Source organism: Podarcis filfolensis (genome assembly GCF_964270895.1).
Source record: "Podarcis filfolensis genome assembly, chromosome: 6".
Lineage (NCBI taxonomy): Eukaryota > Metazoa > Chordata > Lepidosauria > Squamata > Lacertidae > Podarcis > Podarcis filfolensis.
In genome coordinates, this window is record NC_139609.1 from 58,239,090 (window position 1) to 58,265,735 (window position 26,646).

General features: G+C 45.7%; 1 protein-coding gene and 1 long non-coding RNA gene across 4 annotated transcripts in view; both read right to left on the bottom strand.

The window, feature by feature from the left end:
- Positions 1-26,646, bottom strand: part of LOC310764401 — a 468,487-nt gene that overhangs the window by 251,625 nt on the left and 190,216 nt on the right. The window lies entirely within an intron of this gene.
- The window catches only part of PIK3C2B (phosphatidylinositol-4-phosphate 3-kinase catalytic subunit type 2 beta), an 86,416-nt gene that overhangs the window by 23,856 nt on the left and 35,914 nt on the right, over positions 1-26,646 (bottom strand). For all 3 annotated transcript variants that reach the window (XM_083618106.1, XM_083618107.1, XM_083618108.1), the window contains 9 exons: positions 20,805-20,916; positions 19,894-19,973; positions 19,164-19,227; positions 15,479-15,625; positions 14,471-14,504; positions 12,397-12,592; positions 8,890-9,012; positions 3,739-3,906; positions 2,705-2,816 (listed from right to left, as the gene is read on the bottom strand). In XM_083618106.1, coding sequence (XP_083474232.1) covers positions 2,705-2,816; positions 3,739-3,906; positions 8,890-9,012; positions 12,397-12,592; positions 14,471-14,504; positions 15,479-15,625; positions 19,164-19,227; positions 19,894-19,973; positions 20,805-20,916 — 1,036 coding nt within the window. The remainder of the gene's footprint in view (positions 1-2,704; positions 2,817-3,738; positions 3,907-8,889; positions 9,013-12,396; positions 12,593-14,470; positions 14,505-15,478; positions 15,626-19,163; positions 19,228-19,893; positions 19,974-20,804; positions 20,917-26,646) is intronic.

Consider the following 26,646-nt stretch of genomic DNA (forward strand, 5'->3'; position numbering starts at 1 on the left):
CTAGGTCACTGGGGAAGTGGCAAATACTGAATCATCTGGCTGTTCCACCAAACACCATGTGCTCAGGTTGTGACTCACCACACTATCCCGAAACTTCCAAATTCAGCTGAATACTGGTGTGCCCAAACCAATCTGGACTCTGGGTGGAATGATCAGATTATGTGTTTGGCTCTGGATTAAACACCCAAATGCACAGAGCTGGTCCTTTCGTTTAACCTTCCTTCTTTTGGATGCCATGAGACACCAAGAGCCACCACAAGGCATGCACTATCCCTGGCTTCTTTTAGGCAGACAGCACAGGCATTAGACTGGAAGTGAGGAGCCTGTACTCTCCATGTAGTGCAGGACTGCAACTCCCATCAGACCCAGCCAGTGTAGCCAGGGAGGATAGGAGTTGCGGTCCAACCCCTTCTTGAATTAGATACTCACTGTCCATGCTTTAGAGTGGCAGCAATTTGCTGACCTCCAAATTGCTTGGAGAAGCCCTATATAAGCCTATAGTGTATCAAGGTTTGGAGCCATGGATGAGTTTAACAGGACATTTCCTTGAAATCTTTCAAAAGGAAAGATGGAAAATGAGCTCAGTCTTTCTTGAGCCTTAGAAAGTTGCAACCACACCCAGCTTTGGACTGGAAAAGCCACAATGGGATGGGATGCAATGGCGCCACCGGCAATGTGCATCATTTACTCAATGGTCCTCAGCAGCAGCAGCAGCAGCAGCAGCAGCAGCAGCAGCAGCAGCAGCAGCGTTTAGGGGATTACCGGCAACAGCTTGAGTTTAAAATGAATAAATAAACAAAACTCGATGGGTTTGTAAGTGGCTTTGGAAAAGAAAAACCAGTCGTTTGGTTGCGTGCCAAAGAAATCAGTCCCATACAAGCAGGTCGGAGAACTGCAACAGAAGGGAAGGGAGGCTAGGGAAGGGAAGTAATTGAAGCTCCAGCAGGGCCTGGTTTGGATGCTTAGTAATAATCCTTCTGCTCGCTTAAAATCAGCAGGGAAGGAGGATAGTGCACACGATATGACCCAGGGGAGAACCTCTCCAGACCCAGCCCAGCTGGATCCAGCTCCCCACCCCCTCCCACTGCCAAATCTCCACTTCATCGGCACCGGCCTCTCCCTCCATTCCTTCTGTCCACACCCTAAGAAGCAGGCTTGGGGTCCTGCCATCTAGCTTCAAAGCCAAAAGGATATTAGCAAGTGCAGGGGAGGGGAGGGGAGGGGAAAAGAAGACAGAAATGAGCAAAAAGGAGTGGGAGGGGAGAGACATTGAAGCCAGAGGAGAGACAGATATAATAGATGAATCCAAGAAAGAAAGAAAAATAGAGAATGCTATGCTTGTGTTGGGACTAGGCAAGTGCTTTGGGTCACAAATCTACTGCAACTCCTTAGCTCAAGGATTTTCAGGGTGCCAAGGCCCAGAGAGACAGAGGTGCCCAAAATGACAGTATCAGGTTGCAATCTTAAGCCCCACTGAATTCAATTGAACTTACTTCTGAGTAGACATTGTTAGGACTACAGCCCATGCAAAATCAGGCCTCCACAAGTCACCTTTCAGTCACTTTTCCCTTTACAACAAAAAGTCCTGTAGCACCTTAAAGACTGGCATAATCATTTTGGGGTTAGAATTTACTAGAAGACAATCTCATACATCTAAGCACTAGGCTTATTCGGAGAAAAGTTCTCCCTATCCCAATTTTTACCAGATCAACCAAAAACTGTAATCCAAGCCTTTTCAGAGAATTGTCTTATCACAGAATTGCACAGTTTATAATTTACTTCAAATATTTGCACAATGAATTAATATACAACAAATAAGTAGTTGTAGCAAGGAATCCAATGTTATTCACAGTAGCTATTAGGAAAATGCCATTTATTCCACCACCATCCACCCTGGCTAGTGAGAAAGTGTCATTTATCCCCCTAGCAGCAACTCACAACTGTGAGTTGAAGTGGCCATTGCACCACAGTTAATAAGATGTGCCTTCTTCCTTCATGTTTGTACCATTTTATGAATGTTTTCAAAGGATTATATGTTGTTTTAAATATGTAAGGCTGAGTTGCCATTGCCGTAGTGCTTCAGTACAGGAACCCTCCCTTCAACAGAGAATTAATAATAATAATAATAATAATAATAATAATAATAATAATAAATATATTTATACCCTGCCCATCTGGCTGGGTTTCCCCAGCCACTCTGGGTGGCTCCCAACAGAATATTAAAAACACAATAAAATATCAAACATTAAAAACTTATACCAGCAAGGCTACTGACTCCCCATAGCAATCTCCTGCAATGCCATCGCCTTAAAAACAGCTTTTCCAATGGTGGAGTGCCTGTCTCCCCCTGCTCAGAAAACAGTGAGATTCCTGGCACTACTCCTACCCCTATGTACTGAGTCTATTCCCCTTCTCAATCTTTTATGTGCCACTCTCAATATTGTGCCACTCTCAGTGGATTGGGACTAATACTAATTGGGACTAATACTAGCCCCAATTATTTTGCCATTGCTTGGATAGGTGCATAAATCAATACAGCCCTATCCTGATACTAAGTTCAGCACATAGTGGAATAAGACCTTAAGCTAAACCTTTCAGAGACTAGTGCTGGATCCCCACTCTCAAGAGGCAAACAATAAGAGCCACAAACAAAGTACATTAGGGTTGTCTGTGTGTGGTGGCAGAGCCCAAGGAAGAGACTCACCTGCAGAATAACACTGTCAGGCTGGTTGAAGTTGGGAGCACTTGACCTGGCACTAGATGGGTCTTGAGTCGCTGGCCACAAACCCAGGAGCTTCCGTCCACAGGTCAGGACCCTGCACGGATGCACACGCAGAAAAAAACAGACATTAGCACCAGATTCAGGCTCTAGTAGTAGTTAAGAAGACCCAGTTAGCAAAAGCAGTGCCAACAAAAAACCAATTATCAAAACAAATCACCCCACAGAACATTGGGGTTGCTTTCTGTTACCACACTCCATTCCTTAGCAACATTACCACTGTCTGGAAGAAGATGGTTGGACTGACGAACCCTGAATTTCTCCTCTTAGGACCTCTCTCTACAAATTAGGGCGGGTCAGCTCCTGAATTTCTCTCTCTCTAGCCACTATATGATCCTGCTCACATGATCACTCAAGACCCTTTTGCTGGCCTGCTTTCCTGAGCAGTTGCTTTTTTCTTAAAAGGGGCTATTAGCAACAGAGTGACCTTAAGCACCAAGCATGTAATAGCCCACAACTCTATTCCATCCCCTGGGTCACTTATGATCTGCAAATCTGATTCTATTTACTGAAGACTTAATCAAGGCCAGGGTTTCCTCTCCCACTACGCTACACATGTGCAATTGGAATAGAACAGAAATTGACTAGGAAGACTGACTAGGAAGCTACCGCTGTTGTTAGATGACCACTGTGATCATCTCATGCCTTGCTCAGTAATGCCAGACCGTGCCTGTTGCAGTTCAGGGACTTTTGCACCATTTTGGCCTCACCATGTGCCATTTCCCCCACTTGCACCAGCATATCTGGATATGTGTGCATATGTCCCTTGTCAGCTGAGGACAACGCTTCATGCAACTGATGAAGTAGCCTCTAGTTGACAAAAGACTCTTATTTTGCATTTGATCTAACGGGCTGACACAGCCTGCCCCTTTGGAATTCATCCCAAACAGATGTCCCAGAAAGCTACACTGCTTATTCTCTCCCGAGCTACTCTCCCACACAGAAGCAGGCACACGTACTGCCGGAAGTTGAAGAGCGGTGTGGTGACCCAGCCCAAAACCTCTGGGACACGGCGCTGCTTGTTGGTCTCGGAAGAACTCCCGGGAGGCGGGATTGGAATGGCATAGAGCGTGGCTGTCAGGAGAGTCTCTCGCGGGAGGCGATTCACTTGGACCGGGAAGCAGATTCTGGAAGAAGTAGAATCCAATGAGCAAGAACGACGGCTTAACATCCATTTCCCTCGAAGAAGCAACTATCTCATAAAACAACTTACACTACAGCACAGCCTTCACCAACCTTCCAGATGTATTGCACATGTACTTGCTGGGGCTACTGGGAGTTGCAGCCCCAAAACATCTGTAGAGCATCAGGCTGGAGAAGGCTGTGCTGCTGCATGGTTAGTACACAAAGTCTTCAGGGAGGGGGGGTGGAATTATGCCATTTGCTGTGAGGTAAGTGACGATGGTTTCTATTTGACTGGTTCTGAGCTGACACTGAAAGACAGTGCCAAACGTCAGCGGCTGAATCAGTGTCTTCCTGGCATAAATCCAGCACTCACTAAGATTCGGCCACATAAGACCTTGTTTCACCCTGTAGGAAGGTTGTGCACTTCAGCCAGCTTTCAGCCTGTGCTTCTTTCCTCCTTTCCCTCAATTGCATTTGAATTCAAGGCCCAGTTGCAAAAAATAAAAATAAAAATGCAAAGCATCCAAATGTATGACAAACACAATAAATCACTGCTCAGAATTGGATCCGTGTGTGTGTGCATGCACACTCACACATACCGTACATAAATGAAACATACACAGAGAGCGCGACTTGTGTAAATGTGTCATTTTGTTATCTCTTTTCCAAAAGGAAACCTGTTTCTACTGCCTTAATCCTACAGCTATAGGGACACCGGGCCTAGCGTGCAGCCATCAACATTCATTTTTGCGGTCTGGGTTTCAAAGATAAGCAACACCTCAAGGCTCTGAGGCAGTCAAGAGTGGGAAGGTGGGAAAAATGAAGCACAGTTTTAAGACACCAAACAACTGGATTTCAATGAACGTTATGTCCAACAAACTGCATCTCAAGGGATATCGTTTGGGGAGGGTGCAGAAAAATCCCAGGATTGCCCAGAGAAAGGAAATTACTATTAAGCCTGCTTTAAATCTGCAGTATAGCTCAGTCAGAAGAGCATGAGACTCTTAATCTCAGGTCGTGGCTTCGAGCCCCACGTTGGGCAAAAGATTCCTGCATTGCAGGGGGTTGGACTAGATGACCCTTAGGGTCCCTTCAAACTCTGCAATTCTATGATTCCATGTCCTATAGGAGGCTGAGTATCAGCATGTGGGGTCCTCATCTGGTTGGGCAAACCCCAATGCCTCAGAAGGGCCCACTGGTGCCCTAATCCCCCTTTTTAACCATCAGGGCATCCACTGGCATAGGAGGGGATCCACCACTTTGCAGAGGACCAGCTCAAACTACGCAACTTGCCCTACAGGCTTCGGCTGTAACAAATCCTCCTCCTGCTCTTTTCTCGTCCATCTCTAACTTTTCTCTAGTTGTGTGGCTTAGCCTATATGTGTTGTATTTCTGCATTTCATTTCTCCCCACAAAAATGCAGCAAGGAAGGAAAGTAGGATACACGTCCAGGACATACACAGCACAACCACCACCCAAGCTCATATTATTATTATTCCTCTGGAGAAGCTTCAGACTGTAGCTGCAGCCAAAGGAGAAATAGGTCATGTTGAAAGACTATCACTGCTCTAATGCTCAGCGTCTGAACCCCTGCTATGCAGCAATGGAAATAAAAAAAAAAATGCACTGCATGACACATAAGCTTCTGGCTCAAGTCACTCCTGGCAGGAGAAAGAAGTAGGCTGGTCCTTCTCATCGGAACAAAGGGAAAAGGGGAAAGATAAGCAGAGCCGAAGACCTCCCTTCTTGAAGATCAGAGATACAGACGGAAAAATTACAAAGTGGTGATCAGGGATCATTGAGAAGCAGCAGTTCAGTGAAAGGACAGGAACTAAAAGGTAAAAAGGTAAAGGACCCCTGGACGTTTAAATCCAGTCAAAGGTGACTATGGGGTGTGATACTCATCTCACTTTCAGGTCGAGGGAGTCGGCATTTGTCCACACACTGTTATGGAAGCCAGAGCACACGGAAACGCCATTCACCTTCCCACCAGAGCGGTACCTATTTATCTACTTGCACTGGCATGCTTTCAAGCTGCTAGGTTGGCAGGAGCTGGGACAGAGCAACGGGAGCTGACCCTGTCACAGGGATTTGAACCGCCAATCTTCTGATTGGCAAGACCAAGAGGCTCAGTGGTTTAGACCACAGCACCACCCGCATCCCACTGGACGAGAACACGCCAGGACACACCATGACACTACAAACATGTTCAGTGTTAGGGTGCAGACTTTCCTCCCTAGACATTGCATAGAATCATAAAGTTGAAAGGGTGATCCACTTCAACCCACTGTTGATGCTGGAAATCAGCTCCTACACATCTCGGATAGGTTGCCACCAAGCCTCTGCTTAAGAGCCTCTAATGAAGGAGATGCCACATCTTAAATATACTGATATGTATATTTATGACCAAGGGTAGGTACCTGAGTCGGCAGATATCTGTTATAGAGTCCTAAAATTCATAACTTCAAGCCACTGCCTGTATACAGAGATTAAAAGCTGCTTCCCAAGAGTCCTTGAAACAAATGTGCTCATCTTCCTTCACACCCCTCCACCCAGATATTCTAGTTCAGCCTTCCCCAACCTGATGCCACCAGACTCACCTCGAAGAGAGACACCAGGTTGAAGGAGGTTGTTCTAGCTCATCATAAAGGGCAGGACCGTTACAGTGAAGGCCCCCTTATTTGTTCTCACAAATCACTATTTTAGCTTTACAGGTAGTAACTTGATTAGGATTACTCAAGTCCATGACTGAACAGGGAGTTGAAGCAAGGTGACCCAGCTTAAAAAATCCAAGCATCTGGCTAGTGAACCACACAGGCTTGCCACTCTTAGAATGAGTGATATTGGGGCTCAAGCATGTTTGGAAGTCATACATTAATCACCCACAACTACCACTACTCTTAATAAAATACCCAAGGTTTTCTCGGTGCTGTATAAAGATTAGGAAAACACCTTCTTTCCAAAAGGCTTCCCCCTCAAATAACTGACATGCTCATTATTAAATGCTGAGGAAATGACACACTGCATGTGTTCAGAAATGCTTTATTAAACATTTCATATGCTCCAGGGTTGTGCTGTGGGGGGTTTTGTTTTTAAAAAAGCAGGCTTTGGAGATACAGTGAGGCCGGCTTCAGAAGAAGCTGTGCAAGAACGTCTCCGGTTGCAAGAGGGAGTGCAAGCGCCCTGCATTGCCCATTTCCATCTGGAGCTTTCCTGGGAGGAGCTGGGGGAGGTACATGAGCACTAACCTTGTCCAAGGGGGTTTCCCCTTCCTATTCAGCCATCTTAACAGGAAGGACCACCAGCCAGTCCCCTGAGCCGATCCCGTAGTGTTAGCAAAGCTGGGGAGTGTGCCAGATCAGCGTGGCCTGATACCCGCCCAGAGGCAGTCGAAGGGTGCTGCACATGCCTGAAAGCCCTTTGTGCAGCTAAGGGCCAGCTGGAAAACTGCTACATGGCAGGCTCCTCATTTGGGCTGTTCTCATCCTGGGGCTTATCCACTGAATAAAGCACTCACACTGAGCGGAGCTGAGGCAACACTCTCCATGTAGCTTCACTGTGCGTCCTTCTGCAGGACAGGCAGCTTCTAAAATTATCTATTTCCCACCTCCACCCCCATCTCCTCTTGCTGGCCTAGAAAAAACGTCAAATGTTACTGGACCTCAGTGGAGAGGGGGATGGCCAGCAGCCTTCCTGCTGCCCAGGCTATTTTAGGATCAAGTTCCCTTCCCCTCCAGCAACTGCACTGTGTATAGCAACGAGGTCTTCGGAGATGACACCCGCTCCTACTCCTCTGCAATCCTACACCCATCGGAAGTTATTTTGCCAGGTTCTCAGATTCAAACTTCTGCCTGTGGGAGGGAATTGTCCAGGCATGCGGGGCCGATTCTGTGGAGTCACAAAAGAAGTGAGGGACCAAGTCACGCTTTACACAGCAGACGAGCTGGCTGCTTTCCCACTATCTGTCTCCCCAGGAAGCCCCAGTGAAGATCGAAGAGGAGACCCAGTGGACATGCGCCAAAAGCCACAGGCAGTCCTAGTTCCCTGGCATGTGCCTGTCACTTGTCCCTTTGCTGCCTTATGGACCTGCATCTCTCCTCTTCAGACATTACAGCGTTTGCCAGGAGATGCACCTTGCAAAACCAGCACTGTAAGACGGGAAGGCCAAACTACACATACACAACCACACAGAGTGGTAGCCCTGCTTTACTGCTGATAGCTGCTGCATGCTTTTTAGGGATCACTGTTTTACATTACTAATTTATAATACACGTGTTGCTTTACAGCAGGGATGGGGGACCTGTGGGCCATACTTCACTCCATTCAAACACACACACATATTATGTCTTCCTCATAGGGCTTGAGGGACGTGGGTGGTGCTGTGGGTTAAACCACAGAGCCTAGGACTTGCCAATCAGAAGGTCAGCGGTTCAAATCCCCGCAACGGGGTGAGCTCCCGTTGCTCAGTCCCTGCTCCTGCCAACCTAGCAGTTTGAAAGCACGTCAAAGTGCAAGTAGATAAATAGGTACTGCTCTGGTGGGAAGGTAAACGGTGTTTCCGTGCGTTGCTCTGGTTCGCCAGAAGCGGCTTAGTCATACTGGCCACATGACCCGGAAGCTGTACGCCGGCTTCCTCGGCCAATAAAGCGAGAAGAGCCTAATGGTCAGGGGTCCCTTTACCTTTACCATAGGGCTTGAAGCCTTGTGAGGTAGGGTAGGCTGATGTAGAGCAGAGAAATTAAAAGTAAGCAATAGATTAAGAACCCCCTTCGCCCTACACTGCTTCTTCACTCTAGATTGAAACTGGGACTTTTTTGCCTGCAAAGCTATGTAGCTACAAGCAGAGGAGAGTTAATTCTCATCCACCTCCTTTATCAACTTGCATTAAAAACACATGAGATCGCCCTTCCCCAGCCGCTTTCCCACCCTTTCCTTTATACCCTTCTCAACACAGACAGGGAAGGGCAGGTGGGGAGGTGCCTTACTGCTGGTCCCAGATGATGAGATGGAAGAGGTACTTGTACACATGAGCTTTTCGGGTTTGCAAGGGGCTGCAGAGCTCTTTGCCACCATGGCTGAGTGAGCAGGAGAGATAGAAATCTTCATAGCTGTAAAAAAAAAGGCGGGGAGAGATGGGTAAATTTTTGTTATCTCGCAGAGCAGAAAGAAAAGGCCTTGATCTCCGAAAGACTGGAGGCAGGGGCTGGGAGGAAGCAGCCTGCTACAGTTCTTAGCTGCAGTCGAATAGCAAACAGGAGGAACCCATGAAATAAATACTTTGACTTGATTTATTTCAAACTCAGCAGCTGAGTCACTGGTGAGAATCTGTTTTAATCTCAAGCTTGGAACAGCCCTACCTAGTCCTCCCCGGCTCCCCCCCAGCCCTCACACAAAGGAGAATGAATGAATGGCAGGCAAACCCCAGATGGTTCAAGTCTGGTTGATAGGCACAAATCTTGTCCATTCGATTAGAGGCATCCTGACTCAGTAGATGACCCCCAACTACAAAACTTCTCGTCTGCCCCTTGAGACTCATCAAGGCCAGAAGCCTTGCTAGATCTTTTATTTCAGCTCAATTTGAGGGGCTGGGGAGATGGAGAGAGACTGGGACAGGGTTACAATCTGTGCTGCTTTGTTTGTTTCAGCAGCATTTTTACAGGACATTTTATGTTTGCGTTTCAGTCTACAGTTAACCACCTTTGAGCCTTGGGGTTGGAAAGAGCCTTGGAGGATATTCAAAACATAAAGACATTTTCCCATGAACCTCCTTGATGCAATCCTTGAATCCTCAATACCCTATTCAGTATTGCAACTGCAATATTCACATGTTCTTTCCCCTGTTTACCTCCACTCCCCTTTCCTTCCTCTGCTGTTATTCTGGCGTTGCTTTCTAGATTGTATGCCACTTGGGGCAAGGACCTTTTATAACACCAAATGTTATAAAACAATAGTCAACATGTACATTACCGAGTGTCATGCTTATTTCCCACATGCCAGAAATATTCTTGTTCTTGCTGCATTGCACAGATATAAAATATGCCCAGCAGACAGACACAAGGCAAAAATGCTGGTATTTTAACCCACTGTTCAAAATACTGTCAGCTTCACTTACATAGCTTACTAAGATGCTTGAGTGAAATGGTTGAATTATTTTTTGTGTTTTTCCACCTTTCCAGGGCGGTCTTCAAAAAGAACAGTCATTAAAACGTTAAAATACTAAAATAAAACAATGGCTAATTAATAACTTCCTCTTCTAACTATGTTTTTGCCACAGCAGAAATCATTAGATTTCTATACACCTATACATTTACAAGCTTAGAGTCAATGCCCTGTGTCCACAGACTGATTCTAGGCGCCCCTTCCCCGTGACAACAAGCAACAATAGGGCTATGAAAAGAGGGTTGTGCCAACCATGTTCTTCTTAAAACTCTGGACATAAGAAAAGCTTGCTGGACCAGGCCAGAGGCCTACCTAGGTTAGCATCCTGTTCTCACAGTGGTCAACCAGAAGCCCAAGGGAAGTCTGCAAACAGGACCCAATTGCAGCAGCACTCTCTCCACCTACAAATTCCAGCATCTAGTATTCAGAGCCCCACAGCCTCTGACAGCAGAGGTAGAAAACAGCTACTGTGGTTAGTAGCCATCAACAGCCTATCCTCCAAGGTCGCAGGCAGGGTTGCAATTTCAAATCAGACGGTTTCTTAACCCTGACTTAACTCCCACAAACCGGACCCAAATTTGAGCAGAAACCCTTTTGGCTACTCAACGGCAGAACTCAATCCATTTCCAGCTGTTGACTGAGGGAGAGGGGGCTCGAAGGTGGCAGTTGTCACACACACACCCCAACAAGCCAAGCCTAGAGTCTTTTCCTCAGGCTGTGCTCTTTTCAGAGACACTCTCCCAACTTCCTTCCCAGCCAGCTGGATTGACATACGCCACGGAGAATGCCATCACATGGCGCTCTTGTCAGAAGGACCGGCCATGTGACAGGTGTCAAGCGATGATGCAGGGAGGGCTGAGGGGCAACGAAGGTCAAGACAGGCCTGGATTTCCCAGGCTACTGCCTTTGTTCAGAGTCACTCACTGGAATACATTAAGGATGGTACAAAGGCAAGAGGTCCCTGGAGGGGCGGCGGCTAATGTTGCCATCACTTCCCCAACCCCGACCCTCCCCCCCCCCCACTTGCATGTGTCTGCTGCTGGGGATGTGGATTACCAAGGGGCACCTCCCAGGCACTGCCTCCGTGCCTTTAGAGAAACACAAACACACAAGCAAAAGGCTGCTTACAAAGGAATGTCCCCTCCCTGCCCAGACTTCCTATTGTCCCTATATCCATTAAGCGATTCCCTTCCACTCAGTCATTGGCTGAAGGGGCAAGAGCCCAGGCTGAGAAGCAGCCATCTGTCACTGTCTGTAGGACCGAGCCAGGGAGGCGGGGTGCCGAGACCAAAGGATTCTCCCAGAGCATTCCAGGGAGCCTCCAAAAACAGCCCTGAACAAGAGTCAGATCAGCCAACTCCCTTATATGCAAGCTTTCCTCTAGTCTTCTGACCTCAGCTAGCCAGCCTCATTCTTCTGAGGGGGAAATGCGTTGAGTACAAAATGTTGTGTTTGCTTAAATCCCTACCAGCCTGATTTCTAAGGACTTGTCAGAATTGTGGGAGCAAGGGGCCAGGAATATCCGACACTGAATCCATGAAGCTGATCTTACGGCAACTTGGATTTAAATGGCAAATTGGCTTCATTTAGCCAGTAAAGGTTGAAACAATTTCTCCCCACTGATGGTGACCTCGGGCAGCCAAACGGAATCAGAAATATAACCAGGAAGTCATGAAATGGTTAAGATAAACAGCATGGCTGTGTTCACACGTAATACTGAGCCCAAGCCATGACTTAGGATGAATGTGTGAGCTCCCATGGAGGACGGGACAGTTGCTTTGCTCTTTGCTTGTCTTTTTAGCTCAGCAGCTAAGCCAAGGTTTGGTTTAGTGTGTTGTCATAGTTAAAGCTCTCTCCCCCTTAACCACGTGCTGTAAAGCTTAACCACAATCTCAGGTTCCAATGACACACTAAGCCAAACCTTGGTTTAGCTGCCACACCGTGCTGAGTGAAAAGGACTATGGAAGAGCAAAACAGCCAAAATTTCCTCCCTAGGAGCCAACAGATTGCACTGTCCCATCATAGCTTGGCTTACTGTGATGTGTGAACCTGCCAGGTCGATATGTGTTTCTGACCAGGGTGACACAACTAGTTCAGAGGTGCTCCATTGGATAATAACCACCTGTGTGCTGTGGAAGCAGAAACTTCAGGGATATCTGTGTATAAATCAGGAAAATGGAGTTGCACCTTTGCACAGCTCTACAGTCCTGATCCAAATACGTACAATGCCCCCACTATGGCTGCTATATATGTACACACACTTGATCCCAAGATCTAACGCAAAGTGTCAGATGGTCCTTCCCTGGTGCCAGAGAAAAGACGTCGCTGCTTACCTTGCTGCCCAGGTTATGGGTATGCGGTGAGTGGCATAGACGGTGAAGGAGAGGGGGCAGGAGAGAAGCCGGGCCTCTTGGGAGAGGCAATGTTTTCGGTTCCCATGAATCGCGGTCTGGAAGTCGGCATTGAATGTGTTGCAGTAGAGCCCCACCAGATCCAAGATGGAGGCCGTCAAAGCTTCCACAATCTTCTCTGTAAGGGGGGGGGAATTGACAGAAGCACTTTGAAAACTCATAAATATGCCCCCACAGAGCAAATATGCTTGGCAGACCCTCTGACAACAGGAAGGCCTGCCAAGTTCCAACCTTCAAAGTTGCTAACCCTTTCTGGAAATTCCCTATGACTCCTATAGTTCCCTCTCTGCAGGGCTGTCATAGTCTGCAGCTTTTCCAAAAAGAAACCAGCATTTGGCACCAGGAAAAGTCCTGTGTGGGTTATACATATTAAGATAGCTCCATAAATTTGCTTATTTTGTGTAATTTACTCTGCTTCTATTAATCTGAAATGAGCAAGCAGCTATTAGGGAAGTTTTTAATGTTTGAAGTTCTATTCTGTTTTTAGTGTTCTGTTGGGAGCCACCCAGAGTGGCTGAGGAAACCCAGCCGGATGGGTGGGGTATAAATAATAATAATAATAATAATAATAATAATAATAATAATTATTATTATTATTATTATTATTATTATTATTATTATTATTATTATTATTGCAAGGCATTGAGGCCCTGCCTCCTGGTCATCATAAAATCCTGCTCAGCCTACCCACAGGCTTCTACATGACTGCATGCATGCATCCATCCATACATGACTCCCTTTGCAGCTACACTGGCAAGAGATTTGCTTTTTTTAAAAGGCTGCTTAATTACCATAATTTATACAGGTTACTGAAATTGGTTTTTCTTGCAGCAGAATTTGGATTAACTTGGCAAATAAATATTGGTGTATATGTGTTTGTGACATTTCATTTTAATAACATTTTATTTTTTATTTTTTTACTTTATGCCACCTTAATAATGCATTTAGACTGAAGTACAAATCTAAATAATAAACTATAAATTATACATACATGTATATAAATGATTATAAACAAACATTTATAAAGCTCAGGTGTACAACTGGCAGGGCTACAGGCACTGCAGATGAAGTCAGCATGCATCACTTTGTAGCTCCTACTCAAGTTACTTAATCTCACGTCTATCCTAAAGTTTATTCCTTTACTCCTGAAGTTCCTTCGTCTCCATTAAGATAGGGATACCAGAAGACAAGCACAGATAATAGAATTTCAGATGTGGAAAGATCTTGGGGGTCGTCTACAGATACAAGCCCCTTTCCTCTTCTCGGGACAAAACTCAAAAGCTACCATTTGCCACACAGGCCAAAACATACAGGTCTCTACACTAGTGGCCAAAACTGTGGAAACATTTTGGAAAAAGTGTATTTCCATGGTTTGATGGCTTGTAACACCACTTTCTTTTGGAGTAATGCCATAAAATTATATACCAGTGGAAAGATAATTTAATGAAGAATGCAATGCAACAAAATTTGTTCAATTATCTGTATTCTATCAAAAGTTATAGCCAAATGTATGGTTTTGCCTTGTGTTGCAAGCAGTAGCTTGTCAGTGGGTGGGTGAGGATCACTTTCCATTGGTAAAATGGCCTGGAAGGATGTCTCTCGTGGTCTAAAGGGTTCTACACCTCCTTTCAACTTTTTTTTATATCATTGCAGAGGTTCCTGTTCAGGGATCTCCCACATTATGTTTACTTTGACCCCGAAGCACAATCCCTCAAGGTCTTTAGTGTAGTTGGGGCTTTAATATTTTTGAAAAACAGGTCTGAATTTTCATTATTACTAGGAAACCACCCTGCTCTGAAAAGTCTGGTTAATGGAATAGCAACTCTAGGGACTCAAGATGTCTAAGCTGAAGATTCAAAGGGCTAATGATGATGATGATGATAATTTGTTCAATAAATAACAGTATATAATAATTGGAAAAGTGCACTTGGGAGGCAGTGGACAGTAAAAAGCCTTCAGAATTCAATAGCAACTACAGGAGAAGAGAAATTATTACCTCTGTTTTCCCTCATGGCCAAAACCTTTGGATCCTGCTCAGGAAAGAGAAACCAGAAGAGAAATATTTTATGAAAATCAGACTGAAATGCAAGCAACTCTGAGCAAACACTTTATATAACATATGTCAATGTGTTTCCATTCCCAGCAATTCATGCTATCCAACTGTGGGAATAGCAGCTACGTTTTCCCAGGTTTGGGGAAAATTCTAACCACTTTATTGCTTTATTGTAAAATGTGTGTTCCTTGCTTCTGTCCAGAAGCTAAAAAATGGACTTACGATCAAAAACATTTTAAAAGCCGCCAATAAAATAAAATTCCAGAAGATACACACAAAGCCCATTAAAACAAAGAGAAATTCAAGAACTTCTTTTTTAAAATAAATAAATGAAACTGATTGAAAATCCATCCACGTAATTAAAAATCTTTCAGAAAAGGGAAAAGTCTCTGAATGTTCCCTAAACGCAAAGAACAAAGGACCTAGGGAGTTCCAAATAGCTGATCCACTGCAGAAAAGGCTCTACCTTTTGCTGCAACGGAAAGCACCAGCCAATGTAATGGCACTTAAGGCAGATCTAGCTCCCAAGAATGTACTGAAAGAGGGCATTTTAAAATATGCACTCCATATTGGACGCAGCAAGGTTATCAGCAACAAAACTGTCCAAGGTCAAATTAACACACAAGGCTAAATCAAGTGTGCTCAAAGTCAGTGCACAGTGTGAATGCAAAAACTTTACACTGGCTAGAATTCACACCTGAATTTTTGTCCACAGCTATCTTGCCTTAACAGTATTCACATATGGCAAAAAAGAGAATCTCAAATGTGCTTTTTAGTGTCAAGTGTGAAAACTAAGTTGTCACAAGGGCACTTTTTGTCCTTTCTTAGCTACGTCTTTTTAGAAAATGGAAGAGTCTGCTAAAATAATTCTACTCTCCTCTTTCTCTCATATTTAGCTTAGGCACTCAGATTAAATATTGCTGCTTCCTGACACCAGCTCCTGCTTCTTACCTTCTGGATTTTGGGCTGCATGCGAGATGGACAGGGTGGCAGTTGATTCAGGGCTGCTGTGATCTCCTGGGACTCCACAGCAGCCAGAGCATTGCAAATGGCCATGACAGACTGGATCACTCGTTCTGCCTTCACTTGGACGTCTCCCTGGATGAAGAATTGAAAGTCTCATGTCTCAAGGCAACAGTACATAGAGCAAAACACAATGTGTCACCTCAAAGAGTTGTGCGTATAGCCAGCTTCTAGGGCATGGGGTGGGAATCAGCAGCCCTCAAACTGTTGCTAGACTACAACTTCCATCATCCCTGACCACTGGCCATGCTTGCTGGATGTGATGGGTGTTGGAGCCCTACATCTGGAGGGCACAGGTGCCCCACCCCTGATCTAGGGTGAATGAGAGTAGTAACCCCGCCATAAATTTACTTCATTTATCTACCTCTTCCTTAACTGCCTTATCACTAAATCTGGCTTCCCTGGACATAAACTGGGTGATTATTCTGCAGTAAAATCCCAGCACCTTGTGTGAGTTTGACCAAAGAGAACATAAAAAGGAGCCTACCAACTCCAGCAGATCTTAGAGAGCTGCTCAACAAAGCACAAAAGAGCTTGTTTCTGCTCCTTTTACCCCAAACTCAACCAATGTCATAAAAGTGGAAGACAAATGGGTCTTTATCATCATCATTTCCGTATCGTGGCCACCAGCTCTGCGTCTTAATATTGGCTTTGGAGAAATAATAATAGGTTTTGGAGAAATAAAGCAGCTACTCTGTTGTGTTCAAGCATGTCCTAATGCACTGGTGCAAGTAACAGGACCTTGGAATTCCATTCCAAAGTCCTGCTTTGATGAAACTACTGTCCTAATGTCAACACCAAGTTTCCTGGAACCCATGAAGCCATTTGATATTACCAGCTCCTTCCAACAATATACGGTAATTTCAGCCTGGGAACCTCGGAACAAATAGGTAGAAGTGCCACTAAGGGGCACTGTTGCTTGTTGCACATGAAGCTCTATAATCCATTGGATTGATAAGACTCTGCAGTATATGGTTTGCAGGGGCAAAAGAGTCAACAGTCAGCACTACAGAGGATGTAGAAGAATGGACCTACAGTTTTCCAGCTTCATTGCACATAACTTTTTATTTTTTTCATTTGGAAGGAAGGATGCCATGCTGACAATTGCTCTAGCAAAAGCTTGTGGAATAGTGGGGTTAGGGCCAGAAAGAGGAGCCCGGCTGGATCAGCATCCTGTTGTCACAGTGACCAAACAAATACCAATGGGAAGCTTGCAAGCAAGATGTGAGACAGCAGCAACCCTTATTATGCCCAGCAATTGGTATTCAGCCTCTGACACTGTAGTTCAGGGGTCACCAACCTAAGGCCCATGGGCTGGAAGCAGCCCACGGAGGTCATTTGACCGGCCCATGAGCTGCCCCCGAACTGAGCTGCCCGCTCGTGCGCTACGCTAAACCAGCACAGCGCAGTGCGAGGACTCGCTTCCGCGGCACCAGAAATCGCGTCTGCACTGGCACCAGAAATCACGGGCAGGCAGGTGCGCAATCCGGCCCACAAAGGGATCTCCGCAGGACCGATTTGGCCCAGGCAAGATAAACCTTGCCGACCCCTGCTGCAGGTAGTACATACACAGACATACATTTCCATACAAATGTGCAGAAAGGGAGAAATAATGTAGGACCATGCAGGGGGAGCAAAATCTTCAGAGAGTAGTAATCTAGCTACTGGAACCTAGAAAGCTTTTCCTTTTCCCTGCTCAAAAACCACAGGATCAAGTAACTTGTTCATTTCTCAGATGTGTTATTTTCAGGATCCATCACACACCTCAAGATTACATACTAGTGAACTACATTCCATTCAGCTGAGATTTCCTAGATAGCTTTGTTATGACTCACCTCTTGAAAGGAGGAGAATGGTTTCTTTCTCACACTCACTCTCTCTCACACATACTTTCTGCCCCCAGTCATGGCGATCTGACTGCAAGAGGGTGCTTTCACAGATAGGGACCAAACTAGTTCTTGTTCCAATCAGTTTGCTAAAAAGCCCTTCACCTTCATCACTAGCAAGGACCAGACAATCACACAAGAGAGATGTCTAAAGGCAATTCTAGCTGCTCAGTTGAATATATTATCGTTCCTGCACTCTCAGCTCAGTTCACAAAGCTAAGCTAGGACTTGAATCCACTATCCCTGATAATTTTTTGGAATTATAAAGTGCTGGCAACCTCGGTGTTGGCAATTTAGAAGGTTGTCAAAGTCTCCTGCTTACCCCTCTCCTTTCGCTAAATTCACTACTCCCAAGATCTAAAACACACCTTCTAACCTCTACATTAAGTGCTCGATAACGTAGAGGTTTCAAAATAGGGGAAAAACCCCTATATGAATCCCTTTACCGTCATGAGAAATGTAACCTTCACAACGTCTTGGGTTTCTTTTTTGTCTACCTTCACAAGTATGTTTTTGACTGTATTTATCGCAAGGGAAGGGAAACCGAAACAAACAGTAGATAGGAACTTGCTGTTAAAAGCTGCTGACAATTTCAAGATTAGAACCTGGGGATCACTTCACTACACCCTGTTTGTTTTCTGCACTGATAGCAAAGGCTGCTATGCAGATCCGCCTCTTGGCTGTAGTCCCAAGCACACTTGTGGCTGGCAGCCCTCACCTTATGTTGGGAAATTTGACTCTCATGAAGGATTCAAGACTGGAATGAGGAAGAAAAGCAAGCAAGCAGTGGACTGTCAGACGAGATGGGAGAAGCAAGGTTCAGGGCATTTATTTTATAAAGCAAACGTCACTCTAGCAAAAACAGTAAAAAAACAAACTGGCACCTTATCAGCTTGAAGCAGGAAATGAAACAATGTGAGCAACATAGTGAAATGGGAAAGGCCTGGAGGAAACTGCAGCGTCGAAAAATACTTGCATTGTCATTTAACCCTAGCCTGTGTTTTCACAAATACTATCATACAATGGTCTGTTATATCTGGTATCTTCAAACGTACCTGTGATGTCCATACCAGGTGCTATATTGCAGTAGTGACCAGCAGGGCAGCAACGCTGATCTGGCTTCCCTATGCCATATGCCCCTGCCACTTACCAAGAGGAAGAGGGGTATGGTGGGAGGGAGCTTGGCAAAGTGTGGGCACAGTGCCAGAAACATCAGATTGGCTCCACTGCTGCACCCACACCATGCCAAGCCTCCATCTTGTTAACCGACAGTGGCAGGAGCCTTTGGAAAGCCAGCTCCGCAACACAGCTGGGTCTATTCTGCCCCACCAGCCGCTACTGTTCATTGCCAAACAATATGGTGGGTTTTATACCAAAGTGGGTGCAGGGAAAGCAAATGCAAAGCTACGTGCTTCTTATCTTGCTGCCGCCGAAGAAGACCAGGAACTGGAGATGTAGCTCAAAGAACATGGGGCAATGGTTCAAGCTAGGAGGAAAGTGATGGGAAGACTGGCGATCAGGGTGTCTCAGGGAAAGTGGTTGAGGGTTACTGGGTTCCCTATCATAAGCTTCCTTATGGATGGATTTCATAGCTTGAAGATGCCAAAGGTGTAATGGTTACATCTAATAAAATTCACCAACACAGACGCGTTTGCAGCACACCAAAGCCATATGCATAGTTCAACGTATGTTTAACCACAACATTAACCCCAATGCTATCCTCTCACCTCCACGGCTAGGAATGCATCGACCTCGTTGTGGAAGGTATCGAAGAGGAGACTCAAAGCCTGCCTATTGGAAGAAACAACAAGAGACAGCTTGGCATAGAGAAAGGAAGCAAGTCACGGCTGGTACGTATGGAGGAAACGGATCTCTGTCAAGGAGAGTTCTTAAGCAACAGCCCAAAGCCATTGGTCCATCTAGTTCAGAAACTGGCAGTGTCTCCCGAGATTCTCAGACAGAAGACTTTCCCATTCCTACCTGGAGATGCTTGGCTTCAATCTGGGACCTTCTGCATGTAAGCCATGCTCTACCACTAAGCCAGGGCCCTCTCTCCCAAGAGGCTGGAGGGAGTTCAATATGGAAGGCCTAAATTAAGAACTCAGCACTGGGTCTATTTTTGTTTTACTTTGGGGTTTTTTGGGGGGGCACAGTGCTTTTTTCCTAGAAAAATGGGTGCCAGTACTCACCATGAAGTTGTTACAGTAAGTGCCACACTTTTTAACAACAACAAAAAGAGGTGCCAGTACTGTGTACCCATGAGTACCCCCTTTAAAAAAGCACTGGCTTTACATAGGCCACCCGAAGTATGCTGCTGCTGCCACTCCATAAAATAATAGAATTGCAGAGTTGGAAGGGACCACGAGGGTCATCTAGTCCAACCACCTGCAATGCAGGAATCTTTTGCCCAACGTGGGGCTTGAACCCGTGACCCGGAGATTCTCCTTTCATCTTTACCTGGTGATGGTCTGCTTGATTGGCCTTTCCTGGAGGTGAACGTAGTGGTTGAGCGTGGAAGGACTCTGGTCATCGTTCACCTGCATAAGTGAAGGTTAATTACTCACATGCATCTTGACTCCGTTTGCACGTAACGCTAAGGCAAACCATGGCTTAGTGTGAATGAGGAAACGTGCATGGTTACTGTGCTCCTCCCCTGGTCCTGCTGCAACTAAGCCATGGGCTGGCTTAGCATTACTATTATTTTTTATTTATTACCCATCATCCACCCTAGGATCTCAGGGTGGAAACAGTTCAAAACAACTTACAATCACAAAAATAGTGCAGGTCATAAAAATATACAATTTAGGTGTAAAAAACCAGAGTTAATAGGTACCTCTTCAGTATTTGCTGAAAGCTGAACAGTGAAGATGCCTGACGCCCCTCTGTGGGGAGGGGGTTTTGCAACGTAGGGGCTACCAAAGAGAATCCCCTCTCCCAGACCACCCCCCTTCCGATTCCACCCACTTTTAAAACCCGAGAGTTACATGGAAGGAGAGGACCTTTCAGTGGTTTAACACTTCTGGGTACAGGGAGGTCCTTTTAAGGAGGAGCAGCAACCTTCTTGAAGGCAGATGGTACTTCCCCCTTCTCCAGTGAGGCATCAATCATTCCTGGGACCCACCCACTCAACCCCCTAGAGCTAGCTCCAAGAATCCAAGATGGGCAAGGGTCAAGGAGGCAGGTGGTTGGCTGTCCGCATCCTTAGGCTGCAATAATCCAAACAGATCCAGTATGGATGGAACAGACAGTGCTCTAGATGCCACCATTGGACCTGCAACCTTAGGCAAAATAGAGCACATATTCCATCTGTACTAGTAATGGCAGAGACATCACACAGTTCTGCTGCTCACTGGCAAGCAAATACTTACTGTCCTAGCCAAGTCAGTGCGCACAGCCTTCCTCTTCATCAGCTGCAGCCGGATATCAATGTCAAACTTCCTGCAGTGCTGGATGTATTCATGACTTCCCAGTGGATGTTTGCTGGAAGGATGCAAACACATCAATAAATTGTAACTAAACGGCTTTTCCCTCTGTGCTGTATGGAGGATAAACCAGGCAGGAAAGAGCGGATTACTTGGAGCTTCCAGCACCTAATATATCCTAGCTCTGCAACTGCTTTGGCTTGAAGACACTGGGTGTGTCAAGTAATATTTATATACTTCAGTTTTGCTCTCTGAGAATCAGAGGTCTACAAATCCCATAGATAGGCTTCAATTAAATGTATATACTTTCCCCCACCCAGTGTAAAAAATTGCAACACTCAAGAATGTCCAAAAGAAAACTCGACAGCTTCAGGAATGACAAAGAATGAAATAAAAAATGTTTAAGCCTGAACTGCAACAATGATAAAAATGTATTGAAGCGGAGAATCTTTGGGAGGAAGATTAGCCAAATCACAACTTGAACACCTGGCTATTTCTAACTGTCCTGCAACCTCCTTGTAACTCATGACCTCTCAGTACGGTCTACTTGACCCACATGCATCTTTGCAAACCCAAATCTGTAACATAAAGCCCTGGAGCCAACCTCTGAGCCATTGCCTGCGATTCTAATGAAACGTGCCCACAGAAGCAGCAAAGCCATGCTGGAAGGGCAGTGACAGAAAGGAAGCTGGTCCTTTCACCTGCCAGAGGAAAGGGTCAATTCTTATCTATGTCGAGCCTGCATCCTGGCCTAGACTAGGCACAGCTGCCATCACACAAGAAAGCCAGTTTGCAGAGACAGGAGAGAGGGAGGGGGGGAGTGCTGTGTTTTTAAAGGGAAGAAAGACAAGTAGAGTAATAATACTGAAGCAGCTCAGACCTCAACAGCTGGAAAAAGGAGATAGCCAAAAAAAGAGAGTAGGGTCACAAAAGGAAGATTTTGCATTCATTTTCAGGAAGTGCCGCAAGGCATTCTTATTCAGGTTGGCTTGTAACACCTGCCCCTAAGCAGATAGGGAATTCCTGAAAACATTTAATTTGGACCGGGCCTGGAGGGCCTCCTGCTGCTGCTCTCCGTGGCTTGCTCTGCTGCCCCTCCTGTCCTGCCACACATCCCCACCCCCAGCTGTTCTGTCATTTTATCAAAAGGGGAAAGAAAGTGTAATTGCAGTTTGTGGGCAAATGTGGGATGTGCTTCTCATATATTCCCTGATCAACTCAGGGAGTGAGAAGGAAGTGACAAGAGCTAACAGAAGGGCAAGAGGCCTTGGGAGGGACCACAGCTTGGTGTTACATCACAGGATTTGCCTGCAGATAGTCCCAAGTCCAGTCCCTGGCATCTGCAGTTAGAAGAGAATCAGGTAGCAGGTGATGGGGCAAGACCCCTGAAGAGCTGCTGCCAGTAAGATACTGGCTAGATGGACTGCCTGGCCTGCTTCAGACTCTGGGGAAAGGGCCACAGCTCAGTGGTAGAGCATCCACCTTGCGTGCAGAAGCTCTCAAGTTCAATTCCAGGTAGGGCTGGGAATGGTCCTTGTCCGAAATGCTGGAGAGCCACTGGTGGTCAGTGTAAAAGATCTAGAGCTAGGTGGACCAATGGTCTGCCTATGTTCCTACGCGCTTGAAAATATGTGTATATGTTCAATTAAAAGGAGCATCTATCACTGTTTGTGCTTGTGCAATTTAAACTGTTTGTCACACAGGAGAAGCCTCCCTGCCTGGCTGGCAGATTAAATTTCCGCCGCTTCTATTCTCAAGGCTGCAACCTGAATGGGTGTTGGCATTTTGAAACGTATGAAAAGAAGGATCTGTATATTTTATGGAAGATTTATTTCCATGTGTCTCCTGTAGGTGGACTCCCCCCACCCACCCCATTCAACGTCCCTGCCTGGTATCTGGGCTCAGGTCTGGGCATGCCGGGCAAGGAGTAACCACAGGTAAGTTTGCCTGACCTCTTGAGTTTGAGCTACATGAAGTTCCAGAACTTCTTTTAAGTATTTGGCATGCACCAGGAATGGTTGTTTTATATATATGAGAGCCAGTATCAAATGCATACAGTGAGATGTAAAAAAAATAAAATGTTAGCTTTTGTCTACAGAAGGGCACTTGTGTCAAAAGCCGAGGGAAACAGGAGACTGTTGTTTGCGAAAACCCCTCACCTTCAATCGTGCAGATCAGAGCTTAGTTAAAGGCAGAGGCGGATACAGACATTCTGAGATAGATGTACAGTGGTACCTCTAGATGTGAACGGGATCTGTTTCGGAGCCCCGTTTGCATCTAGAAGCAAACGTAACCAGCGATGGCACGCCTGCGCACGCACGCATTGCTTTTCGCCGCTTCTGCGCATGCGTGTGACGTCATTTTGAGCGTCTGTGCATGCGCAAGTGGTGAAACCCGGAAGTAACACGCTCCGTTACTTCTGGGTTGCCACGGAGCGCAACTCGAACACGCTCATCCCGAAGCACATTCAACCCAAGGTATGACTGTACAAACTTCTGCAACTTTTTTGTTTGTTTGTTTCCAGGAGGCATCAGCTATGCAGAATGCTGCCTGCTAGTCTATGTGGGATTTAGGCAACCTCCTGTCTCCTTGCCGGACTGTGCTGAGTGCTGATTCACAAGCCACTGCAAGACTCAGGAAGCTACTCTTCCCACTCACCCTGATCCATGCTTTGAGTTCCTTTATTTTTAAGATTGCCTTCTATGCGGGGACAGGGAGGGAATTTATATATATTTAAACAGATAAACATACCAGGATTTTTGGGGGGGAAAGGTGTAAACGAACAAACTCAACACAAAGCCTAAGAGCTCATCCTCACAACAAACAGAAATCAACAGTCTCTTCTTGAAGGAGACACGTGTATCTCAACCCCAAATCCCATTGAAGTCTATTGGATTTGGACAGCATTCTAGGATTTAAATGACCATTAAATCAATTTGTGGGAGCAGACACGTCCTCCATTTCCACATCTGTCCTGCCTTTTAGCTGACATGTACAAAATGTTTAAATAAAAGCTGTCACTAGTTTTCTAACATGCTATCCAGTGCTTCAAAATCTCTCCTTTAGAACTGGAACTGAAATGCAGTGCTCAAAAGGTTTTATCGCTCAAACAAATTAAAATGTTCACGGGAAAATTATTATTACAGAGACTGGGATTTGTTCATGTGATATCGCCTGGACAAAAACCTAACAAATTCCCCCCATTGTAGTGCTGTACTATTTTTCTGAACTTCATGAAATCATGATGGAATTCCAAATAAGAACATTTAAAAATACAAAAGATAACCAGAGTTCTTTCGCTTTTATTTCTTAGACTGCCTTCAGCAAATCCAAAAAATGGTACATGCCCCAAGCGCATGTGGTTTGAGAATAAAAGCAATTTGCTAGCTAACTGCCAAGTCAGCAAAAGAAGCAACAAAATTGTTGCAGTGCATCAAGCTGAAACTGCAGCAAAGTTGTCCTAGGGGAAGCTGTCTGGAAGGAGGGGCTGCCAGTTTATAACATTACTGCAGGAAACAAAGCCTTCCTCTTTTTGCCATATATTCCCAATGTAACAATTGGACTGGTTGCTAAAACCATTTCAACTGTGCACTGGTAACAGCACTTTGTCTATTTCAGAGATTGTCGCATGCAAGAATAAAATAATTTGGCCATTTGCACCAAGATGGACAGAATGTGGAAAGCCTGTGCTATGTCCCTTTCTGCTTTATAGCTTGCCTTTTAGTTGCTAACAGCTTGCCTAGCACTGTCAAACAGGATCTCACGACCAGCTTTTGCATGTTTCAAAGTACAGTTATCAATTGTTCTTGATTTCATTGCTTTATATATTTTTAATTTTGTTTTGTTTATACCACCCTTCATCTGAAGATCTCCGGGCAGCTTGCAAGATAAAAATGCAGGATAGAAGCACAAAATAAATAGTTTTTTAAAAACAAAAATACCCTCCCCCCAAACACGTTTAAAAGGCCGTAGAATATTAATCAGCCAAAGGCCTGGTTGAAGAGGAATGTTGTTGAGGTTTTCGTTTTACAATCAAGCAGTGCATAAATTTGATGAAATAAATTAAATAAATGAACTCCAGGTGTGAAGGAACTTTGCCTGTGACCCCCTGGTGTCCCTCCATGCTGGCGTGAGTCCCCAACCACCACATAGCAGGAGCTTTTCCTTCCCTTGCTATTTATTTTGGCTCCAACACAGTGGAAGAAAGGCAGGCTCACCATTGCTAGAGGAGGACGGTAGCTGCACTCTTCCAGAAAGCGCCAAATGGCTCCCATTTTTAATTGCTCAAATAGCACTGTTGTGAGGTAGTGTCGCTGCAGGGCTTTTCTGGACAATTTCACTGGTGGCCAACCAGTGTCCCTCACTAGAGGAGGGCTGGGAAAGGGGGTGAAGGGCAGCTGTCCAAAGATGACAGCCTTACTTCATCCTCCTCCAGTTTCTATCTGGTGACGTGAACAGAACTGAAGGTAGGCCTGTCAAAAAAAAAAAAAAAAACCTCTCTGTCTTCAAGAAGCGAAGAATCCTGCTGCCCCAAACAATGAAAGGGTTTGGGGAGGCTTGTTTGGGGAAGACGGGAAGCTTGATTGCAAAAAAGAGGAGGTTTCTAAATATCTTTTGAAGGCGCTGCTGCAGCAGAGCAGGGCATTTGCACACTAGCTCATTAGAGAGATTTCCATCCGGATGGAAGGTCAAGCAAGGAGCATTTCTGCTGTCTGCATCCGGCACTTTGTGTCCTGCCAAGAAGGCAGGCGTACAACACAGGCGGAGAGAAGGGTCAGCTCATTTCATTTCAATCTACGTGCGGAAAAGGGGGGCCGCACAGCCTGCGTGCCAATTTGCACAGGGAATGCCTGCATTTTTGAGCTCGGGCAGAGATTTTGCAGGCCCGTAAAAACCACCAGTTTTATTCATATCAAGATTATTGTGCTAAGCTTCCCAAACGAATACAATAAAATTGTGCCCCCATGTTGCGAAGCGTAAGTTTTAAATCCCAGAGGGCGCAGCATTCCTTCTTCATTGACAGAAGCCATGAGGCAGCGCACATGGAATACAGTGGTACCTCGGGTTACATACGCTTCAGGTTACATATGCTTCAGGTTACAGACTCCGCTAACCCAGAAATAGTACCTCGGGTTAAGAACTTTGCTTCAGGATGAGAACAGAAATCATGCTCCGGTGGCGCGGCAGCAGCAGGAGACCCCATTAGCTAAAGTGGTGCTTCAGGTTAAGAACAGTTTCAGGTTAAGTACGGACCTCCGGAATGAATAAAGTACTTAACTCGAGGTACCACTGTATAGTTCTACAAGGCTGTCTTTCTAGGAGAGCAAGGGGACTGAACAGGGCCTGCTACACACCAACAAAACTCGCCCTGTTCTCAAGCGCTACAGGCAGCATGGCCCTTGCACCACAGCCCTGAGGGGAATTTCAGCCCTCCAGGTCTTAAAAGCTGCCTGAACTCCCACATGTTGAGGAAAGCTGTCTTAAGGACCTTAAGAGAGTTTGTTTGCCTTCTGCACATGGTCTTTGAGCCCTAACAGAAGGCTTTTCCACAGGGATCGGGAGCCAGAATTTGTTGCTTCTACTGCCGTGGCTACGTCTCACTATTATTTGTTTATAAGCTGGGAAGCTACAGCCACCGGGGACTACGAAAACAGCCTCCAGGCAGGGTGCAACCCGTGAGAACAAATCAGGGACCCAGATGTGCAGGAGAGTACACAAATATGAGTAAGGGCACTATGGGAGGGAGGGGTGGCCAGGAAGCATTATGTGCAGGACCCAATAGCCATTT